A 26177-nucleotide genomic window follows, 5' to 3' on the forward strand; every position below is an offset into this window, starting at 1 on the left:
TGGTTTTATACTTCTATAGGTACTTTTTTTTATTCGATATTTTGATTAAGCAAATCATAGCTTTATTTATTTTGCGCTTTAGTCAAACTGACGTCATTATTACCTTGACGAAGAGTGACGTCATCCGCTCTGACGTATTGTAGAATTGCGAGATGCTGTGAATCATGCGAATGCTGTTCATCAGACCAGGAAGGACCTCGATCATACCTGAGTGTTTAAAAATTAGGAGATAAAGTATTTGGTTATGTTTAGAGCAATTCGCGACAAAAAACGTCACTTACACGTTGAATAAGGTGTTAAATAGTTATTAAATTCGTAGTCCCTAAATTAGCAAATTTTTTGAAAAATTGTGTAAATAGTTTTGAAAGCTACCCATACACTCGTGTTCTATGTAAAGGAAAAAGTTTGACTTCATTTTTTAATCATAACATATTTTAGTTTTATTTTAAATTTCAAAGTTTTCCAAACGTAAAAAAATATTTTCGGCTATTCTTGATATTTAATTATACTTTTATTTAACCTTGTAACGATGGAATAGTTTCTATTGTTTGAAATAAAAAGAAATAAAATAAAATTTGCAACATAATATATTTCTAGTTGTGATAGCAGTCCTCCAATTTTAACAAGTCCGTATTACAGGCGTTTCGAAGCTTAAGTTTTTTAAACAAACTTTAATATTCCGTGCCTAAATCATTTGCGCCAACATTACATTTAAAGCCCCGACAGTGTTACCTTGCGGACTGCACTTGGACAGCGGGCCGAAGAACTTGTCGAGTGTGTAGAGGTACTTGACGTTGTCCTTCGCCTCGTTTGCAGCATCCGTGATTCGGGAGTCGAGTTCCTTCCAAGCGCGGAGAGTCTTGGACTTGGCGGCGTGCAGAATACCGACCACGGTCTTGACCTGGATAAATATAGGAAACCTTGTACTACTGAACGCTCAAACAGCAAGAATATATTGATGGCTACCCGCCTTATCGTATTTAACAACTACATTTTTTAATAACGGTGTTTCGTCGAATACAAAGCGACATTAAATCCGCCTGAAGTACTGACCAGTGACCTCTTCATTAACTTGTCCAACAATACCTGTTACCTTTTACCGGCTTTTAGATGCTTAATTAGGCTGACCTATACAAACAACCACAACTCTAACTAAAGTAAAATAGACCCAATGAAATTTGTATCAAAAAAAATTGTTCTAAAGAGCTAACTATTCGATTTTTAATTTTGTCGATTTGCGAGTAAGCTTTTAGCAAGTTTAATAATGCATGTCAAAGCTTAATCGGTCGAGTAAACCGACAACATTTTTTTGAAGACATTTCGATACGTACTTGTATCATCATCAGCTAATGTGACTAAAATCTTTTTAAACCTCACTTATAAAATTTTGAACAAAATTCTGTCATCCTGAGTTTCTAATCGTTTATAGTGTACTTCGGTATTTTAGCAAACTATAGTAATATTTGTTTGGTAGGCGGTGGCCCATTCCAAGCGTATTCCATAGACTCCACGAGATAATTCTTAAACGAAACCGCTGAAAAGCTCACCCTTTGCGTCTTGATTTCGTCAAGTAGCGAGCTGAACTTGGCCATGCGTTGCTTCCAGTGCTCCAACTCAGCAGCTGGCCCAATGTCGTCCGCCTCTTTTCGCATTTGTTCGCTTTCAGCAAGCACCTAGAGGTAATGTTGATTTGCATTTAGGACAACGTAAAGATCGTTAGTAGGGTAATGAAACGTTCTTTATATTTGGTCATAATTTTGCTAGGCCAAATCGCAGGTTGGCCAACAGTAATGCGAAATATCTGTGCCTCAAGCTATGTAGGCTTAATGAACATTTTTGGGCAAAATGAACTTCTATGCTCTCGTCAAACCCGCATTAAAAAAACATTTCTTTTTAAAGGGACAGTTGTAGGTTAATTGGATGTACCAAATGCGGAGATAAATCAAGACTTTCGACAAAATTGAAAAAAGAAAAAAGAGGCCAATGAGTTGGACACCTTTTAATAAAACGTAATTTAAATGACCATCAATGACAGCTAACAGGATAATAGAGGCCAAAATTTTAGATTTTTGCGTTGCCTTAACGTTTTACAAAATTGAGGATAAATGAATTCGGGCAGTTCTTACAGCATCCTTCATACGGAACAGCCTTAAATGGGACAAAATAATACCAAGTATAGGCCGGAAAAAACGTAAAAAGAAGCACAGTTTTATGAAGTAGTAAGTAAACACCACAGTGGTGTCACAGACAAAATTGTTAACTCACAACGTTCAAATCAAAAGAAAAACACATCAAATTACTATAAGCATTGCCTTTTCAAACGGCTAAGTAAACTGTCTTGTGACGTCACAGACGGCAATTTTTGATACGCATCGTTCAAAATTCAACCACTGACCTGGTCTATCTGCTTGCACCAGCCGCTCAGCACCTCTTCCAGCTTTTCGGTCAAGTCGGTGTTTCCCGCCGCCATGCTGACGTAATCCTGCGGGCCTCTGACGTCATCGAGGTTGTAGCCTACGTCGAACTCGTCAAGCTCGAAACGGTCGGCCATGTTGTTCCTGGCAGCCGAGAGCGTGCCGAGAAACTTCTCGATCGATTCGATGAAGTCGTTTATCTGCGGGCGCGGAAAAAAAAAGAGAATTAGAGTCAGCAGCGTGGAAATAGGCGGAAATCCTACAGATGCGGACAGACGTATTAATTCAATGCTGTACGAAGATGAACTATTTTTTTGCAAATTGCGTGAATACAAACGTTAGTAAAAAAAAGTAAAAGTGGGATTAATTTTAATGGCGTGGTATGAATTGCAAAATTTGGGGAATTGTTGAATAAATTGCAGAGAAAAAATTCAATTTTTACGGAAAGCAGAATCGAAAGGGACTACTTCACACTCAAAAATCGCCATTTTCCGATTTTTAAAAAATGTGTATAAATAATTGTTTAAAAAGTATAGTAACGGTAACCGCACTTTGATCATGTAAAGCCGTAAATGAGGATCTAAAAACAATTCTCAGAAAACACAATGTTTAATTGGCTGGATTGGTGGAACAAGCATTAATTACCACAGATAACAGAAAAATACATTGCTTAAAAAGTAGGTGAGCGTTAAATAATTTTTAAACATTTGTACACAACAACATTGATTCCAACGGTTTTTAAAAATTGATATCAAATTTCAAACAAAACGTACGAAATTCTAAACATTAAAATAAAAATAAGCATTACGTATACAAAAGAGTACAACGCTTTTCAAGGACCAAACCAACTGACCTGCTGTTTGTTTCCCCCGCCATTGGCGGTCAGCTGTCCCCAGTCGGTCTGGGCCCTGAGGGCTGGCACCATGACCCGGCCCAGAAGGTCCTCGATGCCCTTGAGCAATTTGCCCTCACTGGCGTCAATCATTCCGAAGTTGACTTCGTTGGCGATGTTCGAGGTCGTAACCGGCTTTGTGTTATTGCGCACAAAGAAGTAGCAAATGCCGATCAGTGCTATAAAGGGACAAATACGTTAGAGAAGGTTAGGTTAGGGCATTGTATCTCAACCTTTGGGTCGTCACCCGAAATTGGTTTGCCGTTGGAGTTGGTTTGGTCATTAAAGTAGTTTTATAAAAAAAAATGCCGATCAAGGCTGTAAAGCCGTAAAGGGACAGAGGCTTGATTAGCGGTTTGGAAACTGGTAAGGGTTGGAATACTTTACTTGGGCCCGTGTTAGGGAGTTAGATTAGGGCGTCCAAACAGTGTGATGTTGTCTTAAAATGTTCTCGATATGTTTTCTTAAAAAAAAACGTTTTTTACAGTTGATTTCTGCAGGTCCTTAAAACTTCTATATTCGTGAAGGACCGTTTCAGCTTTGTGTGATTCATGCTTTGAAGCAGATTACACTGTCAGAACATTTTTTTGTCTTAAATAGGAAGTTAATAGCCTATCTTTTATATAAATGAAACTTTTTCTGAGGTAAACATAATAGTGGGTGATAAGGACCACATTCATAAAACTATATGGTCCACTACGATCAGCGCTGTCAAAACAGAAGTTTGGACTTATTGTTTACTTTTAACAAATTCTGTGGATTTTCAATGATTTTACCGGGAATTCGGTAGAACGTGGTGGCGAATATTAGAGCTAGGAATGCTTGTCTGTGGTAGTGAAACGCAAGAGTGTTGACAGATACTGGAAATGGGTGCCAGCCAACCAAAAACAACTGGCAAACGCGTAATTCGGGTATTTACTCACGTTCGGCGTCGCCTGTGGTAAGAAAGAGCTTCTCCTTAAAGGCTGAAGGGTGTACACTTGCCATGTCAGCCCTCGACATGTTAGCATCCTTTAACGGGGTCGGTTCCTATAAATATTAAGTAAAGTCATGTCGCTGAGTTAACAACAGTGGTAGAAATTAGCCGAAACGGTCCGGTTAAAAATAATTTCTAAAGGTACGCCGTATGCCGGCAAAAAATGTTAATTTTTTACAAGGTCAATTCCCTTTTTACTACGGGCCATTCCTCCATATTCTTGAATGCAATAAAACTAAGAGCTTAGTCGAATATATGCGCATTACAATCAACGATAAAGTTAGATTTCCCTGAAAATTGCATGTTTTAGACATCCTGTTTTGACGTTTTTTATAGGCAAACGCGTGCTTACACTAGCTTTTCAAAAGATTCTCAACTGAGGTATGCAAACGAAAAAAGTATTCACAGAAAAAATACCATGGAGCCTAAGATATGAGTTGGATTTAATTGGTGTTTTTCACCTGCTTTAAACTAAATACATCGCGTTTAGCGTTAGATCGAATCATCTTATACGCAAAAAAGACCTACAAAGAAAATACCTAACGGCCCAACTTAAACGAAACCAAAAGCATTTAAAGCACAGCCTTAACGTATGAATAATAACAAGTAGTTACCTGAAAATAGAACATGAGCTTCTTGGCGCCATTGTTCGCGAAGAAGTCGTCGATCATTTCGAATCGGTCGTCGCCAATAATCTGCTCCTCGACAACTGGGTACTCCACCTTCATCGCGTCAGCCACCTGCGCGAAGTAATAGACAGTATTTTAAACAAGTCATTTCAAAATGCCCTTTGAAAAAGTTTCAAAATAGGAATTGAATCCTATTCACTTCCCTCTCAAATGGAATGCCACTTCCTATTTATTTATTCCGATAACGATATCCGATATTTTAGGCAAAAACTACAACAGTTTTATTCCACAACTAATAAGTAGAAAAGTCATTAATTTGGTCATATCAGCAAAATTGATAAAATAAAAAAGAGAGCTCATCTCATTAAGTCAAAAATTGCTTAAGAGTTATGAAGCTTATTTTGATAAACTAAAAAAAATACTTACTTTTTTCTTAGAAATTTTGTTTCAAGATATAAAAGCTGCATTTATTGGATCGCAAACCATAGCTCAATACACTTTATCTTTTAGTTTTCAAATAAGAACATCCCATCCCATACGATCCTATTATCGTACGATATGCGATCCCTATACTTGTTGTAGCCCTCGGAAAAAAAAATTGTGTTATACGTGGAATCGGTCCGCGGTCCGTACCTTGCCAAGTATCCACTTGTGTCTGACGTCGAGTCCCCCTCTTCTGTCTTCCCGCAAGGCCTTAGCTTGCCTTTGCATTTCCTTCATCGCGTCTCCGGAGAGCACAAGGTTCTTTTTGCCGGCAGCCTGCAAGATATTAAAAAAATCGAATTTTAGATTTATTTTTAATTATTTTTTTTTTTATTGATTGTTACAGAAATTGTAAGGTTGATTTTCTGAGGACCATTAAATTGAACTTATATTTCGTTGCAAAATGTGAGAAAACACCAGGTTTTTTCACGGCCGAGCAAGATATATTTTCACAGAAGTCAAAACAAAGGAATTTTGGCAAATCGCGGACTAGTTTTTATACAGAATAAAAAAAAAAGTTTTCGAGGTCTATAATAAATTAGAAAAAATTATCTGACACAAATACAAAGAGCAGTAAGTGTCTTACGTGATAGATACTCGGTTATCGTTTAAATTAGAATATTCAAAAGTATGAATGACATGTTTATAAGCTTGATGGATTGCTAAAATACACGAGATGTTTAATGAAAAGAATTGCAGTTTTCTAAAACCCTGATGCTGTTTGGGCATCTATGCTAAGCAGTGCGCACTTTAAGCACCCGGTTCGCCACTGAATAGAAAACGATAAGGAACATTAGAGCGCCCAAGAATACGTTTAGGTACAGGGGAAGCCAACATTTTTTGCAAGTAATTTACCCTGTTTGGACTTGGCGTTGACCTGCAGCGCGTTAGGTTCTCAACAGGGATATGCAACTCTTCCATGGCCATCTCTGTGTTCTAATTTATTTAATAGTTCAATATCGCATAATTTCTATTGGTACTGAATACGCAGCTGACGTTTTTGCAGCAAAACTAATAGATGGTCTTAACCTGAAGTAAAATACCGCTATAAATTACCAATGTATGTTTTTACTGACTGCCTGGCCTCAAAATTATAGAAACTTTAATCTTCTAAGACTATATACGTTCCTCAATATTGCAGATATGCAAAAAACTTTATCCACTATTAGAATCAGTTAACGTAAATATGCTCGGTACTTAAAATAGAAGGACGATTTCTCATTATATCATGCTGTATTTCCCCTTTAAATAAATAGTAAAATGGGCTTCATATATTTTTTAATCAGATTGCGCAGACCATGTACAAAACAAAGGAATAATTTCACCTGCTTTGTATTAAATAGTCTAAATATTCAACTGTTTCAAAGCAAGAATCTTTCTTTTCCATTGATTGACTGCCGAAAAATCCGTACAGACAAAAAGGGTTTCGGCTACTGTAAAGGTTATCATAACATGTTGTATGTCTACGTCTGCGCCAAACTTTGACTTATGTGCTGTAAACATTGCCAAAAAACTCCTGTTTTAGCCTGTTCAAGCTGCCAGTCTGTTAACGAGCTGCTCTAAGCGCGTTACATTGCCTCCCGCTAATCGTCTGGTTGCCACGGCAGCCTTATCTCAAAGTTCACTGTCCGTACACAATTCGAAGTGGCGGAGTGGCGAAGTAATGGCTCACCTGCTGCGCCGAAGCACTTCAAACCTGTCAGGCTATTTCTCGATATTGTGTCTAGTCGTAGGACGACGTGCCGTTTGGTTTTGCGCACAAAGGAATTAAACGAACATTTTTAGGGGTAAAATAATGGCATACATGTTTACCGTAAGCCTTTTTTGGGAAATTAACCTGGAAACTTTAAACACATATGGTTTGGGGTTGTTTTAGTAGTTAGTTGGACCGAGTAGGCATACCATATCGAAGTAGGTTGCTTTTCGAACAACTCTTTATTCCTTTATTTAGCGAAAAATGTTACCTACTTCAATATGGGCTTTGATATTCCCACTGCGTCCAACCCATACTTTTCAGGGTCACATAAGATAAAACTAAAAAACGTTAACTAGGCGGCAACCTAATAATTCGCTATAACCACGGCCGTTTGAAATTACCAACAACCTGAATAACATTTGCTATACCTCGTTGTAGTTTAAAAAGCGCATTACTAAATATTCGCGTCATATTTTACTTGATAAATAAACACAAGTATACCTGCATGACGAATCCTATAATACCTTGATGATTTTACCAATTCCGTTTTACATTCGGCTTCACAACGCAAAATGACAAGGTTTTGACTTACTGAGAAAGTAAATGAAATGAAACGACATAAGAGTTTGTCAAGCAATACCGTAACAAGCCTAGTGTATTGTAGCGCTATACTTAATTTAAGTGCCTAATTGAAACCAAAATAGGCTCGGCGTAATGTAAGGCGTCTGTTGGCCATTGTAGCGTTATCCCAAGTTGCAACACCATTAGGACAAACAGTTTGTCGGCTGTTCGAAACTCAATAGCCTGGTGTTTTAGATTTACATAGCAACTTTAAAATTAAAGGAGCTGGTGGCATTCTTTGCCACATAAACCCGCGGGAAGGTGGATAACAAACAAACAAATATAAAGAAAACAAGCAATTAACAAATTACATTTAAAATAGGTTCTTCTGGCATATATTTCTTTAACCAACGTTTCGGCTTACTATACGGCAAGCCTTCGTCAGGGACTGACACACATGGCCAACATTTTTATCTCCTTTTTTCTTTGTGTCATTTTATTCTGCGTCCTGTTGGCTATGTGTGTCAGTCCCTGACGAAGGCTTGCCGTATAGTAAGCCGAAACGTTGATTGAAGAAATATATGCCAGAAGAACCTATTTTAAATATACTGCGCCTGGTAGCAACAGCATATTTAAGCAATTAACAAAATCCGTTAAAATAGAAAACCATCAAACGGTGTGTCACCAAGCATGTAAACCTAAATTACACTGTACTAGCTAAACCAAATGGAACGGATCCAGTTTTTGCCCTTTCGCGAAACTGTATGGCCCATAGCCCTCATAACTTGTTTGCAAAAATTTACCTTGACCAATATCACTATATAAAAATGTTAAAATCTTTCTTATGCCGCACCCTTCTAAATTAAACGATTTGCCTATTTAAATCAAAAACATATAAGAGCGGTTAATTGCATGCTTGCGCAGGAATTTGATCGAGAACAACATCTTTCTAAATATTTTTTGTAGGGGTAGAGAACTATAAATACGCTTCACACAAAACATTCCATAAATTAATCCGATTAATTAGTTTCTACAGTCTAAAGAAAAACTGATTCTATTCGGAGTCAATTTTGTCATTAATTACGAAGGGCAAAATAAAACATAACTTGGTACAGGTTTAGTTTATTATGGTTTTTAGTTTAATATGGCTAACAATAAACTATTAATCTTCTAAATTCTGTTTTGTTTTAGCGATTTGAGATTGGATAGTTATTACAACGTTTTCAAATGAGGTACTATTAGGATACAACAACAACTTCAAGCACAATATATGAACACAGTTATTTGCAAAAAACACTTGTACTTCTGAAGTTAACTGGTAAACCTTACCTGAACTAGATAATGTTGTTTTGAAATGTTTAAAACAAAAGTAATACTATGCTCAAACAAGTGAAACACTTACAAATTGCTACTACGTTCAATGGTAGTTTTTCAGGTTGTTAGGTGATATTGCTTAAGCGTCGAGAAGTTTATGTACCTTCAACTGTAATTTCGCAATAACAACCTATACTTGACATTTTAATCCGGTACCGATATTAAAAGGTACGTTTTTAAGTTTATAGGAAATAATTTGCTTTATCTATAAGTTCAGTTAACAATAGTGGTTTATCTACATTTTTTAATAAATTCACTTTTCAAGGTAGAAATCGTTGCGTCAGATTGCAAACCAAAGATGAAATTGCTAAATTAATTTGCTATCCGTTCGGTACCAATACCGCCTTAGTATCGGGCGAACACAGATTTTACAACTTGGCAGCTGGCATCGGAACCGGTGTGATTTATTGTCAAACATCCATAATTACTTGTTTTTTGACTTCACATTAAGCACAATTTGCCGAAAAACTTCCACCAATATAACTTTTAACGTTTTTCACGCCGACGAATACTCACTGGTGTCGACGCCATCTGCGCTTGTTGTGACGTAATGCGTCGGTGGGCGGGGCCTCCCCCTCCCCCGTCCCCGATCCGGCGACGCTTGGAACCGAAGTTGACGCTCGCGCCCCCCACAGTGGTCGGCTGGGCGGGGTTGGCGCCATCGCCAGGTGTCGCCCCAGCGCCAGGCTTGATTTCGGTGGCTGAAATATAGAAGAAAAAATTGTCAAGGTGCTTCTATAGCAGGGGTTCTTAAATTGGGGTCCATGGACCCCTTGGGGGTTCGTGAACTAGTTTTAGGGGGTCCATGAAGGTCTAATTGAAATATTCGTGTTTATTTAAGAAGTAATCAATTTATTAAAGAAATCAATTTAATTAAAAATAAAACGGTTTTGCACTGAATGTATTTAGACTCCATTTCACTTTCACAATTTTGGACCAAAATCAGCAAATTTATGAAGTCTATTTGTACTGTGACGTCAATTCATGACGTCAGTTTTTAAATTTACAGTGGTCCACGCGAGATGAAAGAAAATTTTAGGGGTTCGCGGTAAAAAAAAGTTTAAGAACCCCTGTTCTATAGTTTTAAAATAGGTTAAGATACTACGGGCATTCCGGCCGTTATTGTATGGCCTGTCGAATTGTAAATTCGTTTAAAAAGTAGCAGGGGTTGCCACACAATTTTATAAAAAAAAGTCGACATTCAAAGATAAATTATTTATTCAATAAAATTTGATTTCGGTAGCTGGAATACATAAAATGAAAGATTTTCGTTGACTATGGTGTTTTATTGTTTGTTTTGGGAAAAGAAGATATTTAAGATATTACTGGCATTTCGGCCGGTATTGTATAGAATTACATATTCGTTAAAAAAGTGATTCTCACTGGCTGTAACAGGTTTGTCACTCGTTTTAGAAAAAAAAGTAAAAAAAATACAATAAAATGAATATTTAAAGAAGATTTGTGCATTTTTAAATACCAAAAATTGGATAGCTTGACAATTTATGAATATAACTAGAAAACAAAACACTATTAATACCATGGTCAACACATTTACCATTTTTAAATTATTTTTTTACCGAAAATCGCCGGAAAGCGAATTGTACTCGCGGGCAAAATCTCAAACCCGCACCATTGAAAGCCAAAACTTAAAACGCTCATTTGGCCGCATTAGCACAGCAGCGCCACCGAGCGCCCGGTTCCAAAACGTGGCCTGACCTCTGCGCCGTCGATGTCCTTGTGGTGGCGGAATGCCGACGGGGCCAGCGGGGGGGACAAAGCAGGGGATCTATTTTAAGCGGTACCGTGGTGTTGTGTTCGTGTATTTACACGCAGCGACAAGGCATTGCTCGATTGGGCAAGCGAAACGCGATACCAGCTTCGATGGCTTTCGCGGCCCATTGTTTCCGACGCGCTTCTGTTTGTTACGTAATAGGGGGGATACGCGGTGTAATCTCGACACCGTGAAAGGAGGATTATCGCGTGAGGAATAATTAAGAGATGGCAAAATTTTTCGAGCGTCGTATAGAAATTGTCATTAACGGTTTTCTTAACCTAAACAGTACATAAGTTTTCGTAACAATCTGTATAAAAGTATAGAAGCTTGGAACGTTCCTTTAATCGATCTGTTTAAAAATGTTTCGGGATAACTTATTTGTCATCATTATCAACCCGGAAAGTGTCAATACCAACCCTAAAAGCAAAATATTCTGTTTTTTCAACCAAATAGTAACATTTCCATTTCTATAATGTAAAAGACGCGCTTTGTCCGTTTCGAACATTTAAACTGAAGTATTCAGCTTTTTAACATATTTTTCTCGCAAGCTCAAAAAAAGTAAAACGTAGGTTTCAGAGTCCGCTTTGGGTGCAACAATGGCCACCGCTTTAATTGCGTTCGAATTACAGCGACGAGATGGCCTCAGTGAAATACGATAGGCAGGAGCGTCCGTCGGGTTATACGGGTTCTGTGGCCAAAAGGGAATTATCACCGGCGAGTAGGAGAAAAGTCAAAACAGGGGCGTCTTTTACTGAAATTCGTGGTTTGGAGGAATATGGATTGCGAGCACTTTAACTCCCAAACAAAACCGTCCATACCAATAACATAGAAAAAATGGTTTAAAAAATATCTTTAGCTATGTTCAAAAAATCGTTTGGTGCTGTTAGTTCGACAACATTTTTTAACCCTCGAACCAAAGGTATAGTACTTTTTTTCACAGACCTTTACTCGAAAGCAGAGGTCAAGCTTGGGTCATATGTATTACATTGAGTAAAGTGTTAATTTGTTCACAAACTAAATTGATTTAGCAATATATATTTAAAGGTGTGCGGTTGGGGTGAAAAAATAGTCAAACTTTGTCAACAATTTTTTTAAATACTAAAGTCTTAGTTATTTCTTTTGCCTCAAAGATTTAACACCCAAATTAAGGAATATAATTTTCAAAAATTGGGTAAGCGTAATGTCACTATAAACGTAACTAAAACACACTCAACTTAAATCAGGTGCAGGAAAATTGTATTTGAATTGATGTACTTTAATTGTACACAAATGGATGTATCAAGGCTTACCAATGTACAAAAATCAGAGTTTAAAAAATTACCAATCTTTGTAAATGGCTGTATTTATCTGATTCTAAATAGGGTTTGTAAATGGCGGTATATGTGTTATTCTAGTAGGGTTTTTTGTCAATACAATTTGTCTCAATATAGTGCCATTTGATTATCACATTTAAAAATTACCAAACACCCCTCGGCACCCTTGAGCGTTACAAATGGCTCCCTAGGATGTCGCCGCACCCGATTGGAAATATGACTCTCAGTAGAAAAAACACACACATTTTCTATGTCTCATCATGGCGTGATTATCAGGCGTGATCTGCGCGTGGAATCACGCCCGTGATGCGTGCTCGCATTGTTTCAAAACAATGCCGGTATAATGTGTCCGCCGGATTCGGCGTGTGGTCCCAGCGCTGTGGCACAAGTGACCGTATTTGGAATTTCGACAGACTTTAGCTGCAAAGCCGCCACCTGGCTCTAAAACCGGTACGATTGCGAAATTGCAGGATCACGTTGCGTTAAAAATATCCATGTACAGTTGTGGTGAAAACACCGTGGCACATAAAACAGCATGTTGAACACCAATTACTGTGGGCGCAAGGCCATACATGTTTGATAATGTCCCAATTGTCAAACAAAGCACTTTTTATATTTCTATTGTTTAAAGGTGGTTATTTTTGTGGATAGATGGGTTTCATAATGATTCTTTACCAAAACCATCCATTCTATTATTATCTTAGGCATTTGCATTTTAAAAGAATGAAAATCCTACCTCGCTTTTCGTCAGCTGTTACTTCCGTATCCGGTTTGGGTGAAGGGGGTTTCCCAGCTTCTTTATCTCCTGCATCACCATTCTCCTGCAAAAATATGCAAACTTATAAATTCGTGTAAAACCAAGAGGTTGGATAATCATTGTACCGAAACGGTCTCCCAAATTTCTCAAAGGTCGCTCAAAATATAGCCCAATTAATTGGTTTTAGCAACTATTTTATTTTACATAGTTAGATTAGTTCCACTCTTTGAAAATTTCTGGCGCTCGTCCAGAGTCTTATACCTTATTTGCTTATTAGGTACAGTTGTAATTTACGTGTGTGGGAAATGAAGATTGCAAAGAAATGACGTGCAGACGATAAAATGTCGAAACAATACCACACAAACATACGATAAAATAATGCGTGTGGCACAGTTTCGAAATCAGTCGATAAAATTAAATTGCAAACTGGGAGAATAAATATACTAATACTTGATCCATCCGAGCCCAAACGCTAATCCGCACCCTAACCCGAATAATGTGCATTGATTTAATATTTAAAACTTCACGCTGGTAAATAACTCAAAATGGGCTGGGCATAAGTTATTTTTCGTCCGGGGTTTTATATTATTGCTAACAATTTTCGGGTTAGGGTGTGGGTTAGCGTTTGGGCTAGGTGGGTAAACCTTTGGTTACTTTAAAAAACAAAAAAAATGGTAGGATTCTATACCAACGCTAAATCTCTTAGCAGTCCAATAGCCTAACATTGGTTTATCACTGGTCTGGAGGCAAGTATAAGTTCTTAAATTTCGTAAAGATTTGATTATTATATTTATATACAAAACCAGTATAAATCAATATACAAAATGTACTAACGTAATGCTTTGGTGTTATATAAACAGTAGCCATATTTATACTGCTCTACCAAACAAAACCCTTAATTAAGCTGTATAAATATTACACAAGTATCTTACATTTTAGTACAAATAACGCGGCATATATTTTGTCGTTATATCTACGTTTTTCTAAAGTATAGTTTGCTGTGTAGTCAAGGTAAAAAATCCACTAATTTTAGTTACTCTACTTAGTTGTCCTTACTTAATAACCAAGTTTAAAAGTAGTAAAACTTGTACAACAAACCTTGACATCCGCTGACATATTTCCAGGTTTGTTTTCCCTTTAAGTTACTCTAACAAAATGAACGGCAACAAATATAATTCGAGTTGAATATGTCACCAACTGTACAGTAAGCGACAAATTTCGAACTCAACGTTGGCAAATTTGCCCGAAGCCTTGACGCTAAAGAAAAAAAAAAGGAAAACATAGTTTTGACCTCTAGCATCGTCTAGCGGCAGAGGTTTTTCAAACTAAATACGCCATATTTTTTTTAACGTTTTTTTTTAAATTGGTCCATAGATAACAACAGATTTAAATTTATAAATTTGCAGCTATGTAACGTTATACTTTTGGGGCACAACAAGCAACATTTTTTTTATTTTAACATTTCCTTACTAAACGTTTAGTTATGATGAAGTATTACCGCTCTCAATATATACAAGGTTCTAACGCACATTTATGAAAAACCCAGTACACTAACCAATGTGTTTCACTTAAAAGTTTTTTTTTAACAACCTGTAAACTTAGACACAGAAAAACAACACTTTTTGTCTAATGCAAATGTTTAATACAAAAGCTTAAAGTGTGCTGCAACAGGCTCGAAGGCTGTGTCAGTTACCTGATACACACATTTCGCCTACCAACTTTTTTAACATCTTCTAGTTGTGTGTACTGCAAACAATCAGAGCAAATTCCAAAATTGCGACCTTCCACGTTTTATTCCGGTGCCCTTGGCACGCTTTCGGCATTGTTACAGAAAATGCGCTCCTTTGTTTTGCTCTGTTGTTTTTCAGTCGAGTGGAATATGACGCAACAATAGGACGATTCAACGAATGCTGTGAAACTACTGTTGGGTCACAGCAGCGACTGTGAGGTCACAAGTCGGGGCAGAAGGCGTAGATTTTCAAAACACAACAATAGTAGTTTAAGCATTTGTTTCAGGCCTGGAGGTAGATTGGACCAACGGCGAAAATGTAAGCTGGCTAGAAAAAAAATTGTATTCAAGTAAAGAAATCCCTGGGAAGCATTTTGCAGCAAACATGGCAAGAAGACACAGCATTGAATCGTTTAGTTTCAGAGGTTTGGGCCAAATCTCGTTGCAGGTACCAAATGTTGAACAAAATTCTCGCGAATTTGTTTTCTATTAACAAGTGATTTCGTGTAATACCATTTGTGTTATTTCGCAGTGCAAAAGCGAATTTGAAAAGGTTTCAATAAAAATAAATTTCTACCTTTTGTTCGATTTCAGGTTGTTTTAGGAGCCTTTTTCCAGTGGCATACTTTGCCTTATGTAACTTACTATGCCGATTAGTAAGCAGGGGACTTATACCTATAATTAGTGTTATAAGTGGGATACAGGTGTTCTTTGAATAGGTTTTGTGCATATAGCTTTAGTTAATTAACTGTTGTTTTGCAGTCGGGCGAACCACACCCAGAAGAATGGACGCTCGTCAACATTCACAAGATGGAAAAGCGTGAGCCGTTCGACCTGTGGTACAACGACCTGCAGGCGAATATCCTTAACTGCGCCAAGCAAATTGTAAGTGTGTGCTTCTGTATTACAAATTGTTGTTGGCTTACAAAAATACACAGTTTTGGTAGTAATATTTTGGCGGCCATTGGCTCCAATACCCAAAGCTGCAACGAAATCACTCTTTAGTTTGTTTTCACTTTAATTACACTGTATTTGACAGTAGCGTTCGCCTTCCTTTTGGCTATAAAACCATTGTATATCGGTAATTGGTAAATTGGCAGCTTTAATTTATAAATACTAACTCATATATTTGCATGTGTATGCCTTTAAAATGAGCTTTCGAAAGTAGCAATGGCAAACAAAAACATCACATGTTAAAACTACCGCGGGTTCCTTCGACAAAATCTACCGAAATCGGGTGGCTGTTATGTGAGCACCTTTCAAGATTAAAATAAATTAGGCCTATAGTTGGGGTATAACTCACGAACTCTGCATCACATTTGTATATGTGGGATATCCGATAACGGTTGATCTGGGCCGATACCTGATGCCAATTGTTAGTATCGGTACATTTCCGATACTATGTTGGGACCGCCGACTCGATAAGAAATTAATATAAGATTTTCAGCCATGCTTGAAATCCAACGCAGCGATTTTTACTCTAAAAGGCAAATTTGTCAAAACAATAACAACTAAATTCCTTAAGGCTAAAACAAATTTTGGTCTAATTTCATGGAAAAATTAACTTTTGACGTTTTATCATATCTCCTTGGCTTGTTTAAGCGTCGCAATGAGGTAATTTTGTTTTAGATCGGATGGAAATAAATTCTCTCAAAAATATATCGTACCGATATCGGAATAAAATATCGAGTATCGGACTTCCCGGAACAACCTTACTTAGGAGACAGACAACGACGTTATAAGCTTTTATAATTATGATTAAGTGTCAATGAGTCACCGTAAGACGCATTTTTTCACAATTTTCAGCCTTAAGAATAGCAATGACCACTCGCCTATTTAGAAACGTCATCTCTTGGTTAGTTTTCATCATTTCTAGAATGATCTTCTCGAAGCCTAATGTCATGGAATAAATAACTTTGGACGTTTTATTTTTATCCATTTTGCTTGTATGAGCAACGTGATGACGTCATTTGGTATGGATACTTCCTGTCCAAAATATTAAGGATCGGCATCAGAAATATTAAAAAGAACCAACAGCGACGGTCCTTATGTTTTTTAACCATGATAACATGTCAACAAGAAAATTATTCTTTAACAACTATCAGTCATAAGAACAACGTTAATCTATGGTGTAGCGGCCCACTTATTGCTATAGCTTTCCTGCACATGTTACGATCGCACCGAACCGGGCAAATTGCCCTTTTTTTCGCTCTCTTTCAGTGCACCGCTTTCTGTAATTCTTTTGCTTGAATTACCAAATTAGAAATGTCATCTCTTGAATAGTTTTCATCTATTCCAGAATGATCTTCTCGAAGAGCATCCCCATCCCAACGCGAACCTCTCTCCTCGCGAGCTGGAGCACTCTCGTTACGTCATAGACGCGGAGAAGGACCGCATCATGGAAAGCGTTTACTTCGGGCGTCAGCCTTCCAACGACCGGCCCGAGTTTAAGAAGGTGCAGAGAATGGAGGAGATACGACTGTATAGAGGACTGTAGAATTTCCAAGGGATGCAGCCGGACGAAGAGAGCGTGAATGTCTTGTACGTGTAAGACCGACCTGGGCAAACTACGGTCCTCCGCGTTTTATTTTCTATCCTTTAAGCGTTTTGATTAATTTTAGAATATTTTATTGAATAATTTGGACTTTCAAGTCAACCGCACTTATTCCCATTACTACCAGCTTGTCAAAACTGAGATATTTATAGCTTTCTTTACAAAATATTTACACTCTATATTATGTGTAATTCAGATACCCCCTTTAAGATCCGGCCCGCGTGGGTTATTTGCTTTTTCATGTGGCCCCTGTCAAATAAAATTGCCTAAAAGCGTATAAAAAGTAGTTGTTTTATAATGCGCCGTTTGTTATTGTTGTTCTCCTTTCAATAGCCTTTATTAACCTTTATATTGGTTGTCGTTATGTATTTGTGCATTTTAACAGATATTATTTTCGTTTGGGGGCAACAAATGTCAAGACACTGCCATGTTTGATTTTGTCCCCATAGTTTCATCCACTTATTTGAAAAATGTATATATATATTTGTATATAAAAATCTTTTGTGTTTTGTAAAGGAAACTGACGCCTTTTGTATCGTGCGCGACTTTATTTTATCGTCAACATAAAAAACGATTTAACGACGCGAAACTTTTTTTAAGCAATTCAATTAATCTAGAGCAGATATTTGTATCTAAAGAAAATTGCTTCTCGCAATCTCACAATAAAACAACAGTCTCCAATTTGCTCAATTGATCGCATTGAAAGCCAGTAGAAAACTCACAACAGTGCAAATACTCAATACGGTAACACGAGCAGTACCGCTGGTGGTCTCCGTCGCTGCCAAAGTGCTAGTGGTGCCTTCGGTCGACTGTGACGTGGTTGATGACGTCACCGGTTCGGTGGTAGTAGTCTCTGACGTCACGCCGGCGTAGAAGCCGGTGCTGTCCCAGAAATCGCACACCTCGTCTAGGTAGTTCGCCTCGACTTTTGGAGCAGGGTCGTCGATTGTTAGACTTCTCCACGGTGGAATAGAGTCCATAAGGTTAACGATATTTTTCATCTATAGCAAATTGAAGTGAAATATTTTAAGCACAACTCAACTCTAACCCGTGCTTATTTGGAAATTTTGAAACAAGGCAAATATCTATTTTATTAAACAGGAATAATTGTGTTAAGTAGAGTTGTCAGAGTCATAAATGAATTACAAACTTAATAAGTAGGAATTAGCAAAATATTTTAGTGTGACGCTAACCTGCTATATAGAATAAAGCAGGGCTCGGCAACCTACGGCCCGCGGGCCGGATCCGCCAATGTAATTTATCCGGCCCGCCGCCTCTTTGGCTAACTTTCAAATAATTTTCGACTATTTTAACTACGTAAGTGCGAAATATTTTCGCGCTTTGAGCGAATATACTTTATACATCCGATTTGTTTACGTTTTGATACTGTCTTTTCAACTAGGCCAGCGCTTCTTTACTGTTACGGTGTGGAACGCTGCCCAAGTGCGTTGCGGAAAAACGGAAAACGTATTCAAAATATTAGACATATATTTTTTAACATTTTTTTTTAACTTTCGGCAATGTAATAAAAACTTGAAATTTAAAAGAAATGCCGGTATACCAAAAAAACTTTTAATTAGTGGTATGAATGACGACGTGTGGACTCGAATTTTAAACCAAACAAGCGCTTTTTTTTGCGCTTTGCTCAAGCACTTTACTGCCTCCTTTAATGTAATTAAACACGTTTTTAAGTGCATAAAGATCCGAGGCCCGCCTGATTTACAGTTGTGCTAACATTTTAATAAAACAACTCTTATAGTTAAGATTTTGTGCGGCCCGCAGAGACCTGAGTTTGGTTTTCGCCCACGACTAGAAAAAGGTTGCCGACCCCTGATATAGAGGGTACCAAAAAGTCAAAAAAGTATGCACAAAATTATCAACATTTTAAATGATAAAGCTCTATATACAAAAAGTCAGGCTTTTTGTTCCTCGGCCTTACTTAATTAGGCTGGAAAAGTTATAATTATGTATCTGTTACCATGTTAATGTCCTCATCATAGCCAGTCGAGGCTGTTCCGGTGTACGCAGGCCAGGTGACGTAATTTTCTTGTGACGTCACGTAACCAGACGATGGGTCGCCCGAGGCGGCAAAGTTTCCCCAAAAGTAGCTGAGCTGGTCGGCCACCAAAGCATCGCTGTCGGTGGCATTGTATCTGCAATAAATGAAAAAGCTTGTAAATTTGTGCATTACTGTATGTACATGCCTCGAAATTGAAACATTCAGTCTGGCCTTTCAGATGTCGTACTGACAACGATAACGACACATAATATTATTAGAACCCATGCCGGGAACGTCGCTACCAACTGAGCTATAAAGGTTCAAAAGGCATCAAGTCGAGATACATCATAGCACTATTGCCTGCTGCATCCAGTTCGTATGCCTAAACATGTCTAAACTATACTACAAGGGAAAAATTATAAAAAAAATAATCGGTTTAAAAATATGCTTAATAGATTGTACAAATTTGTTCGGACTTTTGACACGAAGTTAACGATTTTCACAAAGCGAAAAAACGCCCTAAGGCTACCAAAACTTTTCTTTTCGAAGGTGCGATGAGACGCAGGACGTCTTTAGTCTAAAACCATGTTACAAAATAGGCTTAGACATATTATATAGAAACAAAATACACAGATTCGCCCGGGGCGCAAAATATTTTTGCATTTAAACCACATTTCGAACTTTTGCAATTCACCTGTACGCGTCATAAGTCTTAAACAAAAACAGGTTCTCGGCGGAGTGGTAGGCGTGGCCGCACACACCCCCAACTATGAGGGAATCGTCGCAGGTAGGACTGTCTGGCCCGTGCTGGTACGAATAGAGGTAAATCGCGTCAGAGTGCTGCGCAGTTTCAGATGCACGTCTACAAAATCAAAACAATCACTGTTGGCGAGCATTGTAGTGTGCAACATTCCAGATGCAATTTCTTATGTGCAACTTAAGAGTATGGGGCAGAAACAACACCGAATAGAACATGTATTGCGAAAATACTTCAATGTCAGTTGGTTAACCTTAGCTCATTACACAGTGATTTAAATTGCGCATTCTACTTCAAAAACAAGCCTTTACGGAATTCCGGGCATTTCAATTTTTAGGTGAATTATTTGTGACAAACAGCAACATACAACAAATACATTAAAGTGCTGTTCTGGCTTTAAGACGCCGAACTATATAAACTGTTGCCACCAGATATAATAATTTTCCATATATTGTACTACGCGCGTCCGGTGTTATTCACCCGAAGGAGGCGATTTGCGTATGACCACCAGTATCACGTCCTTCTGTTGGATAAAGCCATTCGTTTTGCTGGTCTAGAATCCTACCACAGCGTTTAAATTCTAAAATCAACACACAATATTTGTGTTAGGGTGCGGGTTAGCTTTTGGGTTGAGGCGGGTCAAATAATATTATTTTCCAGTTTTTACTTTTGCCAACTGGTTTCGTAACTTTATTTCGTGACTGTAGAATAAAAGGTATGATTGTACACCAGCGCCGGATTCGGTCCTATATAGAATGACTTAGCATATAGAACTTACTTAGCCATTACGCGCAAAGGACAGACAAAGATTCCGTCGGTGACTGCCATACCAAGTGCGTCCTGGTGGTCCTATATGGAATGACTTAGCATATAGAACTTACTTAGCCATTACGCGCAAAGGACAGACAAAGATTCCGTCGGTGACTGCCATACCAAGTGCGTCCTGGTAGTCAGTCTTTCCATCCACTTGTACCGAGTGTTTCTCGTATTCTTGCGCAGCTATAGCGCCCACATCTTTCCCGAACGCAAACTCCATCGTCCACTGAAAGTGCAAAGCTTCAGATGTTTTATGCGCAGAGGTGAAGATAGGGGGAACGGTGTTTAGGTTAATTTTTTTGCAGATATGTCCTACAGCTAAAAATCTTAATCATAAAGTCTAATAATTATAATATAGGCGAACGATTTGCTGCATTTTGCTCAAGTTCAATGATTTTTTTAATTTTAATTTACTGATTACGAAAAAAAAAAAGTTTCAAGAAAAAAAATATCTGAATGCACAGTCCAACGCAACCACAGTAACAACACATAGCCTATTTAGTCGGATTGAAAAAAATAGTCATTTATTAATTTTGTATTTAGTTAATCCATATTTATTCTAAAAAAATCTTAAATACCAGTGTAAACTTATGTAGGTAATAAAAAAAACTGAGAATGAGAAATACTAAGAAACATTATCAATAAAACAGAACCGGTAGTTTTAGGTTTTTACCTCGTAGATATCACGTGACAGCACCGGCAAGGTCCAGAATCCGCTGACGTAATAAAGCTCCTCTGACGTGGCGCCCATTATGACGCGCTTGTCGCTGTTCCAGGCGCCCTTTTGGAAGGCTGTGATCGGCTCGTCGGAAAATTCGTCACCGTCCAGAACGATTCTCATTGGCTCAGCGGTGTTGACCATTTCTTGCATGAGAATGAAGTGCTTCATCAGGTCTAAGGTTATTCCAACTAACTTCTCTGGTGGCGCCAAACTTAGAAAAAAGGTTAAAGTATGCGACGACGCGTAATTAGGAATATCCGGTGCTGCGTAATTATTCCGTACCATGATACCTTATTGTTTTAGGAAAGGTTTCTGCCCCAAATGAAGTTATTACTATTATCAAAATAGCAAAAGGACATTATTTTCCGATCAGCACCTTTGGTTAGGATAAGTAACAATGATTATACCTAATATCGCGTATTAGCTTCAATATAGACAAACCTAAATACTCTCTGAAACCAAAAACGTTTTTTTATATTTCATCAGGTTCTCTCATAGAGAAGTAACGATCCGGAAAAGGCCTAAAACCTTGGTTATGCTCAAAACGTCGCACTTACCGCAGACAATCCATACGTCCGTTTGAAGTACAGTTGGCGAACATTAGCACAAGCTCTGTTACAAAGTGTGCATTGACAAGGTCGTGGTAGTGGAATCCTGCAACATTTGTAACTATGTTGAAAATGAATTAAGAGATATTAGAAACGTTCAAAATGTTACCTACTTCTGTATGGGCTTCGATATCCTTACCACGTCTTATTACTAAAACCTCCAACCATTATGCTTCAAAATTGGTTACATTATGTGAGCACAAAATTGTCATTTCTAGATGTATCAACTTCGAAAAGGTACGGAAATTGTTTTAAAGGTTGCCCCGTTATGTAAAACTAAAGCTACATATAAAAAAGCATGAAGCGGTGTGTGTTCATGTAATTTGTAAAACAAAGCCGTTATACTTTTAAATTGTTTTGTAGTTATAATATTTAAATTGTTTGGTAGTTGCTTGGGAGGGTAACATGCAATGGCGTTTCTAAAAGGAAAACGCTGAGATTAATTTTTCATTTAGGTTGTCCAACAAAGCGCAATGAAGCACTTTTCAGCCGGTTTATATGACAGCAATAATCTATTTTCTTATCCGTTTAAGGCTTAAACTATAAGCCTACTGTGAAAAAAACAGCAAGTCGGTAAATTAGATTTTTACTGTCAAACATTGACATTTTAATATTAATACTTTTAGGAGCTTATTAACCGCGATATCAAATAAGTCCTGTGAAAGCCAAGCGAGGTTTATTGCATATCCAAGGTGTACAAAGTTAATCTGTAAACTGTAAACTTATTGTTTGCTATTAAGATGTCAAGTCATACCAGCAGCGTTGCTTTGCGATATAGCGTTGCTGAAAAGCGGCTTGCTCTTTTTCGAAAGAAGGTGAAAGGTCACCGATTGACCTCCCGCGCTTTGCCCAAACAGGGTCACCTGCATAAAAAATACTTAGTATGAATTAAAATATTTTTTTAAATGTTTTTTTGGTAAATGATTCAGAAGAATAGGGAAAATCTTAATAATGAGACTGCGTTGGATAGAGATCTTAAGAATATTTCTTACTAATTTCTTTACTTCTTAAAAAAAAAAAAAAAAAAAAAAATTACAGAAATCAATTATTTTACCCTTGTCTTATCGCCGCCAAAGCTCTCAATGTTGTCTTGCACCCATTGCAGAGCAAGTTGTTGATCTTTGAATCCCTGATTTCCATTCATCGAGTCACCGTTGCTTTCGTTGTAGGCGATAAAACCGAAAATACCTGAAATGAATTAAAAACAAATTGAACGTATGATTTCGCAGTCAAAATAAAACAGCGGACTTTTTAACAAATGTAACCTCAAGTTATTGGAACTTTGCTTTAGTTTGCATGTCATTGACGTCACTTGTACAATATGACAGGGCATAATACTGTTGTATAAATCAGTGTTGTAACTTGAGTTCTAAAGTCACTGTTTTGAAACGACTTGACTTGGCTAAACTCATTCGGACAAATGACTTGTTAGGTCAATTGATTTTGGTTGAAAAAAGTGGTTTCATTTAGTATTTATTATAAAATTTGCCTATTTTATGTTTTGCTCGAAAAACTATTAGATTGCTATGTTATTTCTTTTTTTTGCTCATATAAAATAATCGAACAAGTTTACCAATTTTAAAAGTGTATTGTTTTGATTCTAGGTCAACGACTTGACTTGCGATTGACTTGCTTTAATCAAGACTTTGGGCCTCGGATAAATTGTACTGGGACTGAAGTTATTTCAAAATGACTTATTTACAACACTGTTATAAATTAATTTTTAAAAACGGTATAAACTTACAACCAGTACAGATGCTTCACCAACCTAATCGGTAATTGGTCGTTACGACAATCGTGTTTGTGACGTTTGAAAGGTATCTGGCGTCGTAGCGTGGGTCGCTTGCGCTTCCAAGCATGAAAGCGCCACCATGCAGCCAAACCAACACAGGTAAACGGTCGGCTGGTGGGGTTAGAGGGTCGGACAAATCTACAGTGTTGGGAACGAAGACGTTGAGCACCAAACAGTCCTCGGTGAACTAAAAGTATAATTAAAAAGTTATTTAGGAGTAAGACTCGATTAAATCTTTATTTTTGTTTTATATGTTACCCATGCATAGGCTTCGATATTTTTGTCTACTACACCATCAGCCATTATGCATCAATATTCAAGAATATTTTTTTGCCATTGCATGATTAAAAAACTGCTCACCAAATATGGGAATTTTCGAGTATCCGTTACTGCTTATACTTGATAAGAGGTGGACAATTTAAAAAAAAATGAATTCACATATTTAAAGTAAGAAAAAAATAAACCAATAAATTTTACACTTTAAGGTAACAGGGAACAACATTGGAGCGAATTAAAGTCATAAATTATACCAGGTCATAATTAGCTCCAAAATTGGCATAAACCCGACGCAAAAGTGTATTGCAAATGAATTGAAAAAAAGCGCACAAAACTGTATAAATTTCTCACATTGGTGAAACAGATTTCCTCTGAACAGTCTTGGCGCTGAAAGCAAGCAATATTCTTGTGCACGGAAACGTCCAAGGTCCTGTTTGCCAAGCCAACAAGGGGCTGAGGCGCTTTAAATCTAGAAAGAAGACAGCTATATGAGAAATCTTCGCTGGAACATAAGCTCTTTGAGCTTTGACGCTTAAAAATAGACACAAAGACAAAATTGCTGAGCACCATATCTGTATAGGCTTAAAGGCCAAAGTTTTCAATGACTTGGAGTAAACAATCCAAAGAGATGAAGAAAAAGCTAAAATATACCAGTAAATAACAATCTACTTTGCAAAGAGCAAACTTTTAATTGTTCAAAAATGTGTAAATTATGTTTTGCACCACAAAGACCACGGTTGTTTATCTTTTGTAATTAACAGAATATAGGCTAAGTTACCTGAGTTGGCCGATGGGTGGTACTGCAAAGGGAATGTTGAAGAAGACTTGCGACTCGTGGATAGACGCTCCAATTAGCTGACCAACTGTCGTGGACACCTGAAGCGTTTTGTCAGAACATTAGGATTCGCCCAACCAAATGTTACAGCACGTCCCAAACAGCGGTTAGAAAACCTTTAAGCTTTGGTTTGTATATGGAAGCTGAAGCGATGTAAATTTTGTTTATGAAAGAGTTCTCTGATTTTTTTAATCTTGAGGTGAAACTTGCTTAACACATTGTTTTTTTACTCAAGTATTTTCCAGTATTGAAAGTGTCGCGGTAACACCAATCAGGCAAAATTTGATCTTCGAAAATGTTTGACGAATGCTGCATGTTTGTACGTTTGTATATCTAACGTTTAAAAAAATTAGTTTTCATGACGACGCGACATGCTAAACTAAAGTAAAGTCATACTCATATACAAAACATAAAAACAGCTATGGTGATTGGTGTTGAATGAATTTGTCTGCTAAAAATTAACTTGTAAAAATGACAGCAAAATTGGTTTCGAGTGCAGATTAAAGTCTAAACCAGGTGCATATGGATTTTCAAAACTGGTACTGCATGTTTCTACGTGGTTTTAAAAGTCGCTTTAACAGCATGCATTAAAATGCAAGCTGTTATGCCTACACAAAGGTTAACCATTTCGATTCAGCTTGTTTGCGCTGGCAGAGTTGAATAAGTCACCCTCTGCACTCTGTAATTAACCCGTGCAAGTTAACATGCAGTATTTGCAGCAAATGCAATTAACCACAAGTAAACAATGCGTCAATTGCGGTGTCAGGCCAAACATAACTGGCAAACATAAGCTAGAAAAATGCCAAGGGGTCGTTCACCTTCGGCTGGTCGTCTTTCAAGGTCGAATCTCTTACGTCATCAGTTAGCATCACGTGACTAGCGCCTTTTAACGGATGAGCGCTAAGTTGGAGTGCTGAATATTGGCTATCAAATTCCTCTGCTTTGTCTATAATTGCATTAGCGATGCTTTCGCCCAGGTTGTGGCCAGACGATGTCGTCACTAATGACGTCAGGAAAAGTAAGATAATAGCTGGTGACGTCATCATTTGTAGCTGGCTTTTAGCTTGACAATGTTTTTAATAGGAAACTGCACAGAATCGCAAAACCATTACCAGCTGGTTTTGCTTGTAATACACTGCTATGTGATACAGTTTAACAGGTTTGCAAAATGTATGGCTTCTATTTTAATTTAAGAGTGCTTGCAGACGGCGACGTTTTACT

General features: G+C 37.6%; 2 protein-coding genes across 2 annotated transcripts in view; one reads left to right on the forward strand and one right to left on the reverse strand.

Moving 5' to 3' along the window:
* Positions 1-14082, reverse strand: part of LOC146162556 (dynein axonemal heavy chain 5-like) — a 77337-nt gene extending 63255 nt beyond the window's left edge. Inside the window, exons 1-11 of the mRNA XM_083386033.1 lie at positions 13968-14082; positions 12849-12933; positions 9542-9726; positions 5545-5670; positions 4897-5022; positions 4230-4335; positions 3268-3485; positions 2396-2614; positions 1548-1673; positions 733-901; positions 104-207 (exon numbers count right to left, since the gene is read on the reverse strand). Coding sequence (XP_083242159.1) covers positions 104-207; positions 733-901; positions 1548-1673; positions 2396-2614; positions 3268-3485; positions 4230-4335; positions 4897-5022; positions 5545-5670; positions 9542-9726; positions 12849-12933; positions 13968-13985 — 1482 coding nt within the window. The 5' untranslated portion in view covers positions 13986-14082. The remainder of the gene's footprint in view (positions 1-103; positions 208-732; positions 902-1547; positions 1674-2395; positions 2615-3267; positions 3486-4229; positions 4336-4896; positions 5023-5544; positions 5671-9541; positions 9727-12848; positions 12934-13967) is intronic.
* Positions 14083-14855: 773 nt separating this feature from the next.
* On the forward strand, positions 14856-17768 carry LOC146162557 (uncharacterized). Its single transcript, XM_083385577.1, has 3 exons — positions 14856-15046; positions 15361-15483; positions 16898-17768. Exons 1-3 carry the CDS (start codon positions 14984-14986, stop codon positions 17093-17095), a joined length of 384 nt encoding a protein of 127 aa, XP_083241703.1. The 5' UTR covers positions 14856-14983; the 3' UTR covers positions 17096-17768.
* The last annotated feature ends 8409 nt before the right edge of the window (positions 17769-26177 follow it).

This window comes from Ascidiella aspersa, chromosome 3 (genome assembly GCF_963924565.1).
Source record: "Ascidiella aspersa chromosome 3, kaAscAspe10.2, whole genome shotgun sequence".
NCBI classification, from domain to species: Eukaryota; Metazoa; Chordata; class Ascidiacea; order Phlebobranchia; family Ascidiidae; genus Ascidiella; species Ascidiella aspersa.

Bases quoted from the DNA above. Each gene is read 5' to 3' on its own strand.
- LOC146162557 (XM_083385577.1), top strand. From the start codon at position 14,984: ATGGCAAGAAGACACAGCATTGAATCGTTTAGTTTCAGAGGTTTGGGC. The intron at 15,047-15,360 runs GTACCAAATGTT...GTTGTTTTGCAG, and splicing joins TGGGCCAAATCTCGTTGCAG to TCGGGCGAACCACACCCAGA. The intron at 15,484-16,897 runs GTAAGTGTGTGC...CATCTATTCCAG, and splicing joins TTAACTGCGCCAAGCAAATT to AATGATCTTCTCGAAGAGCA.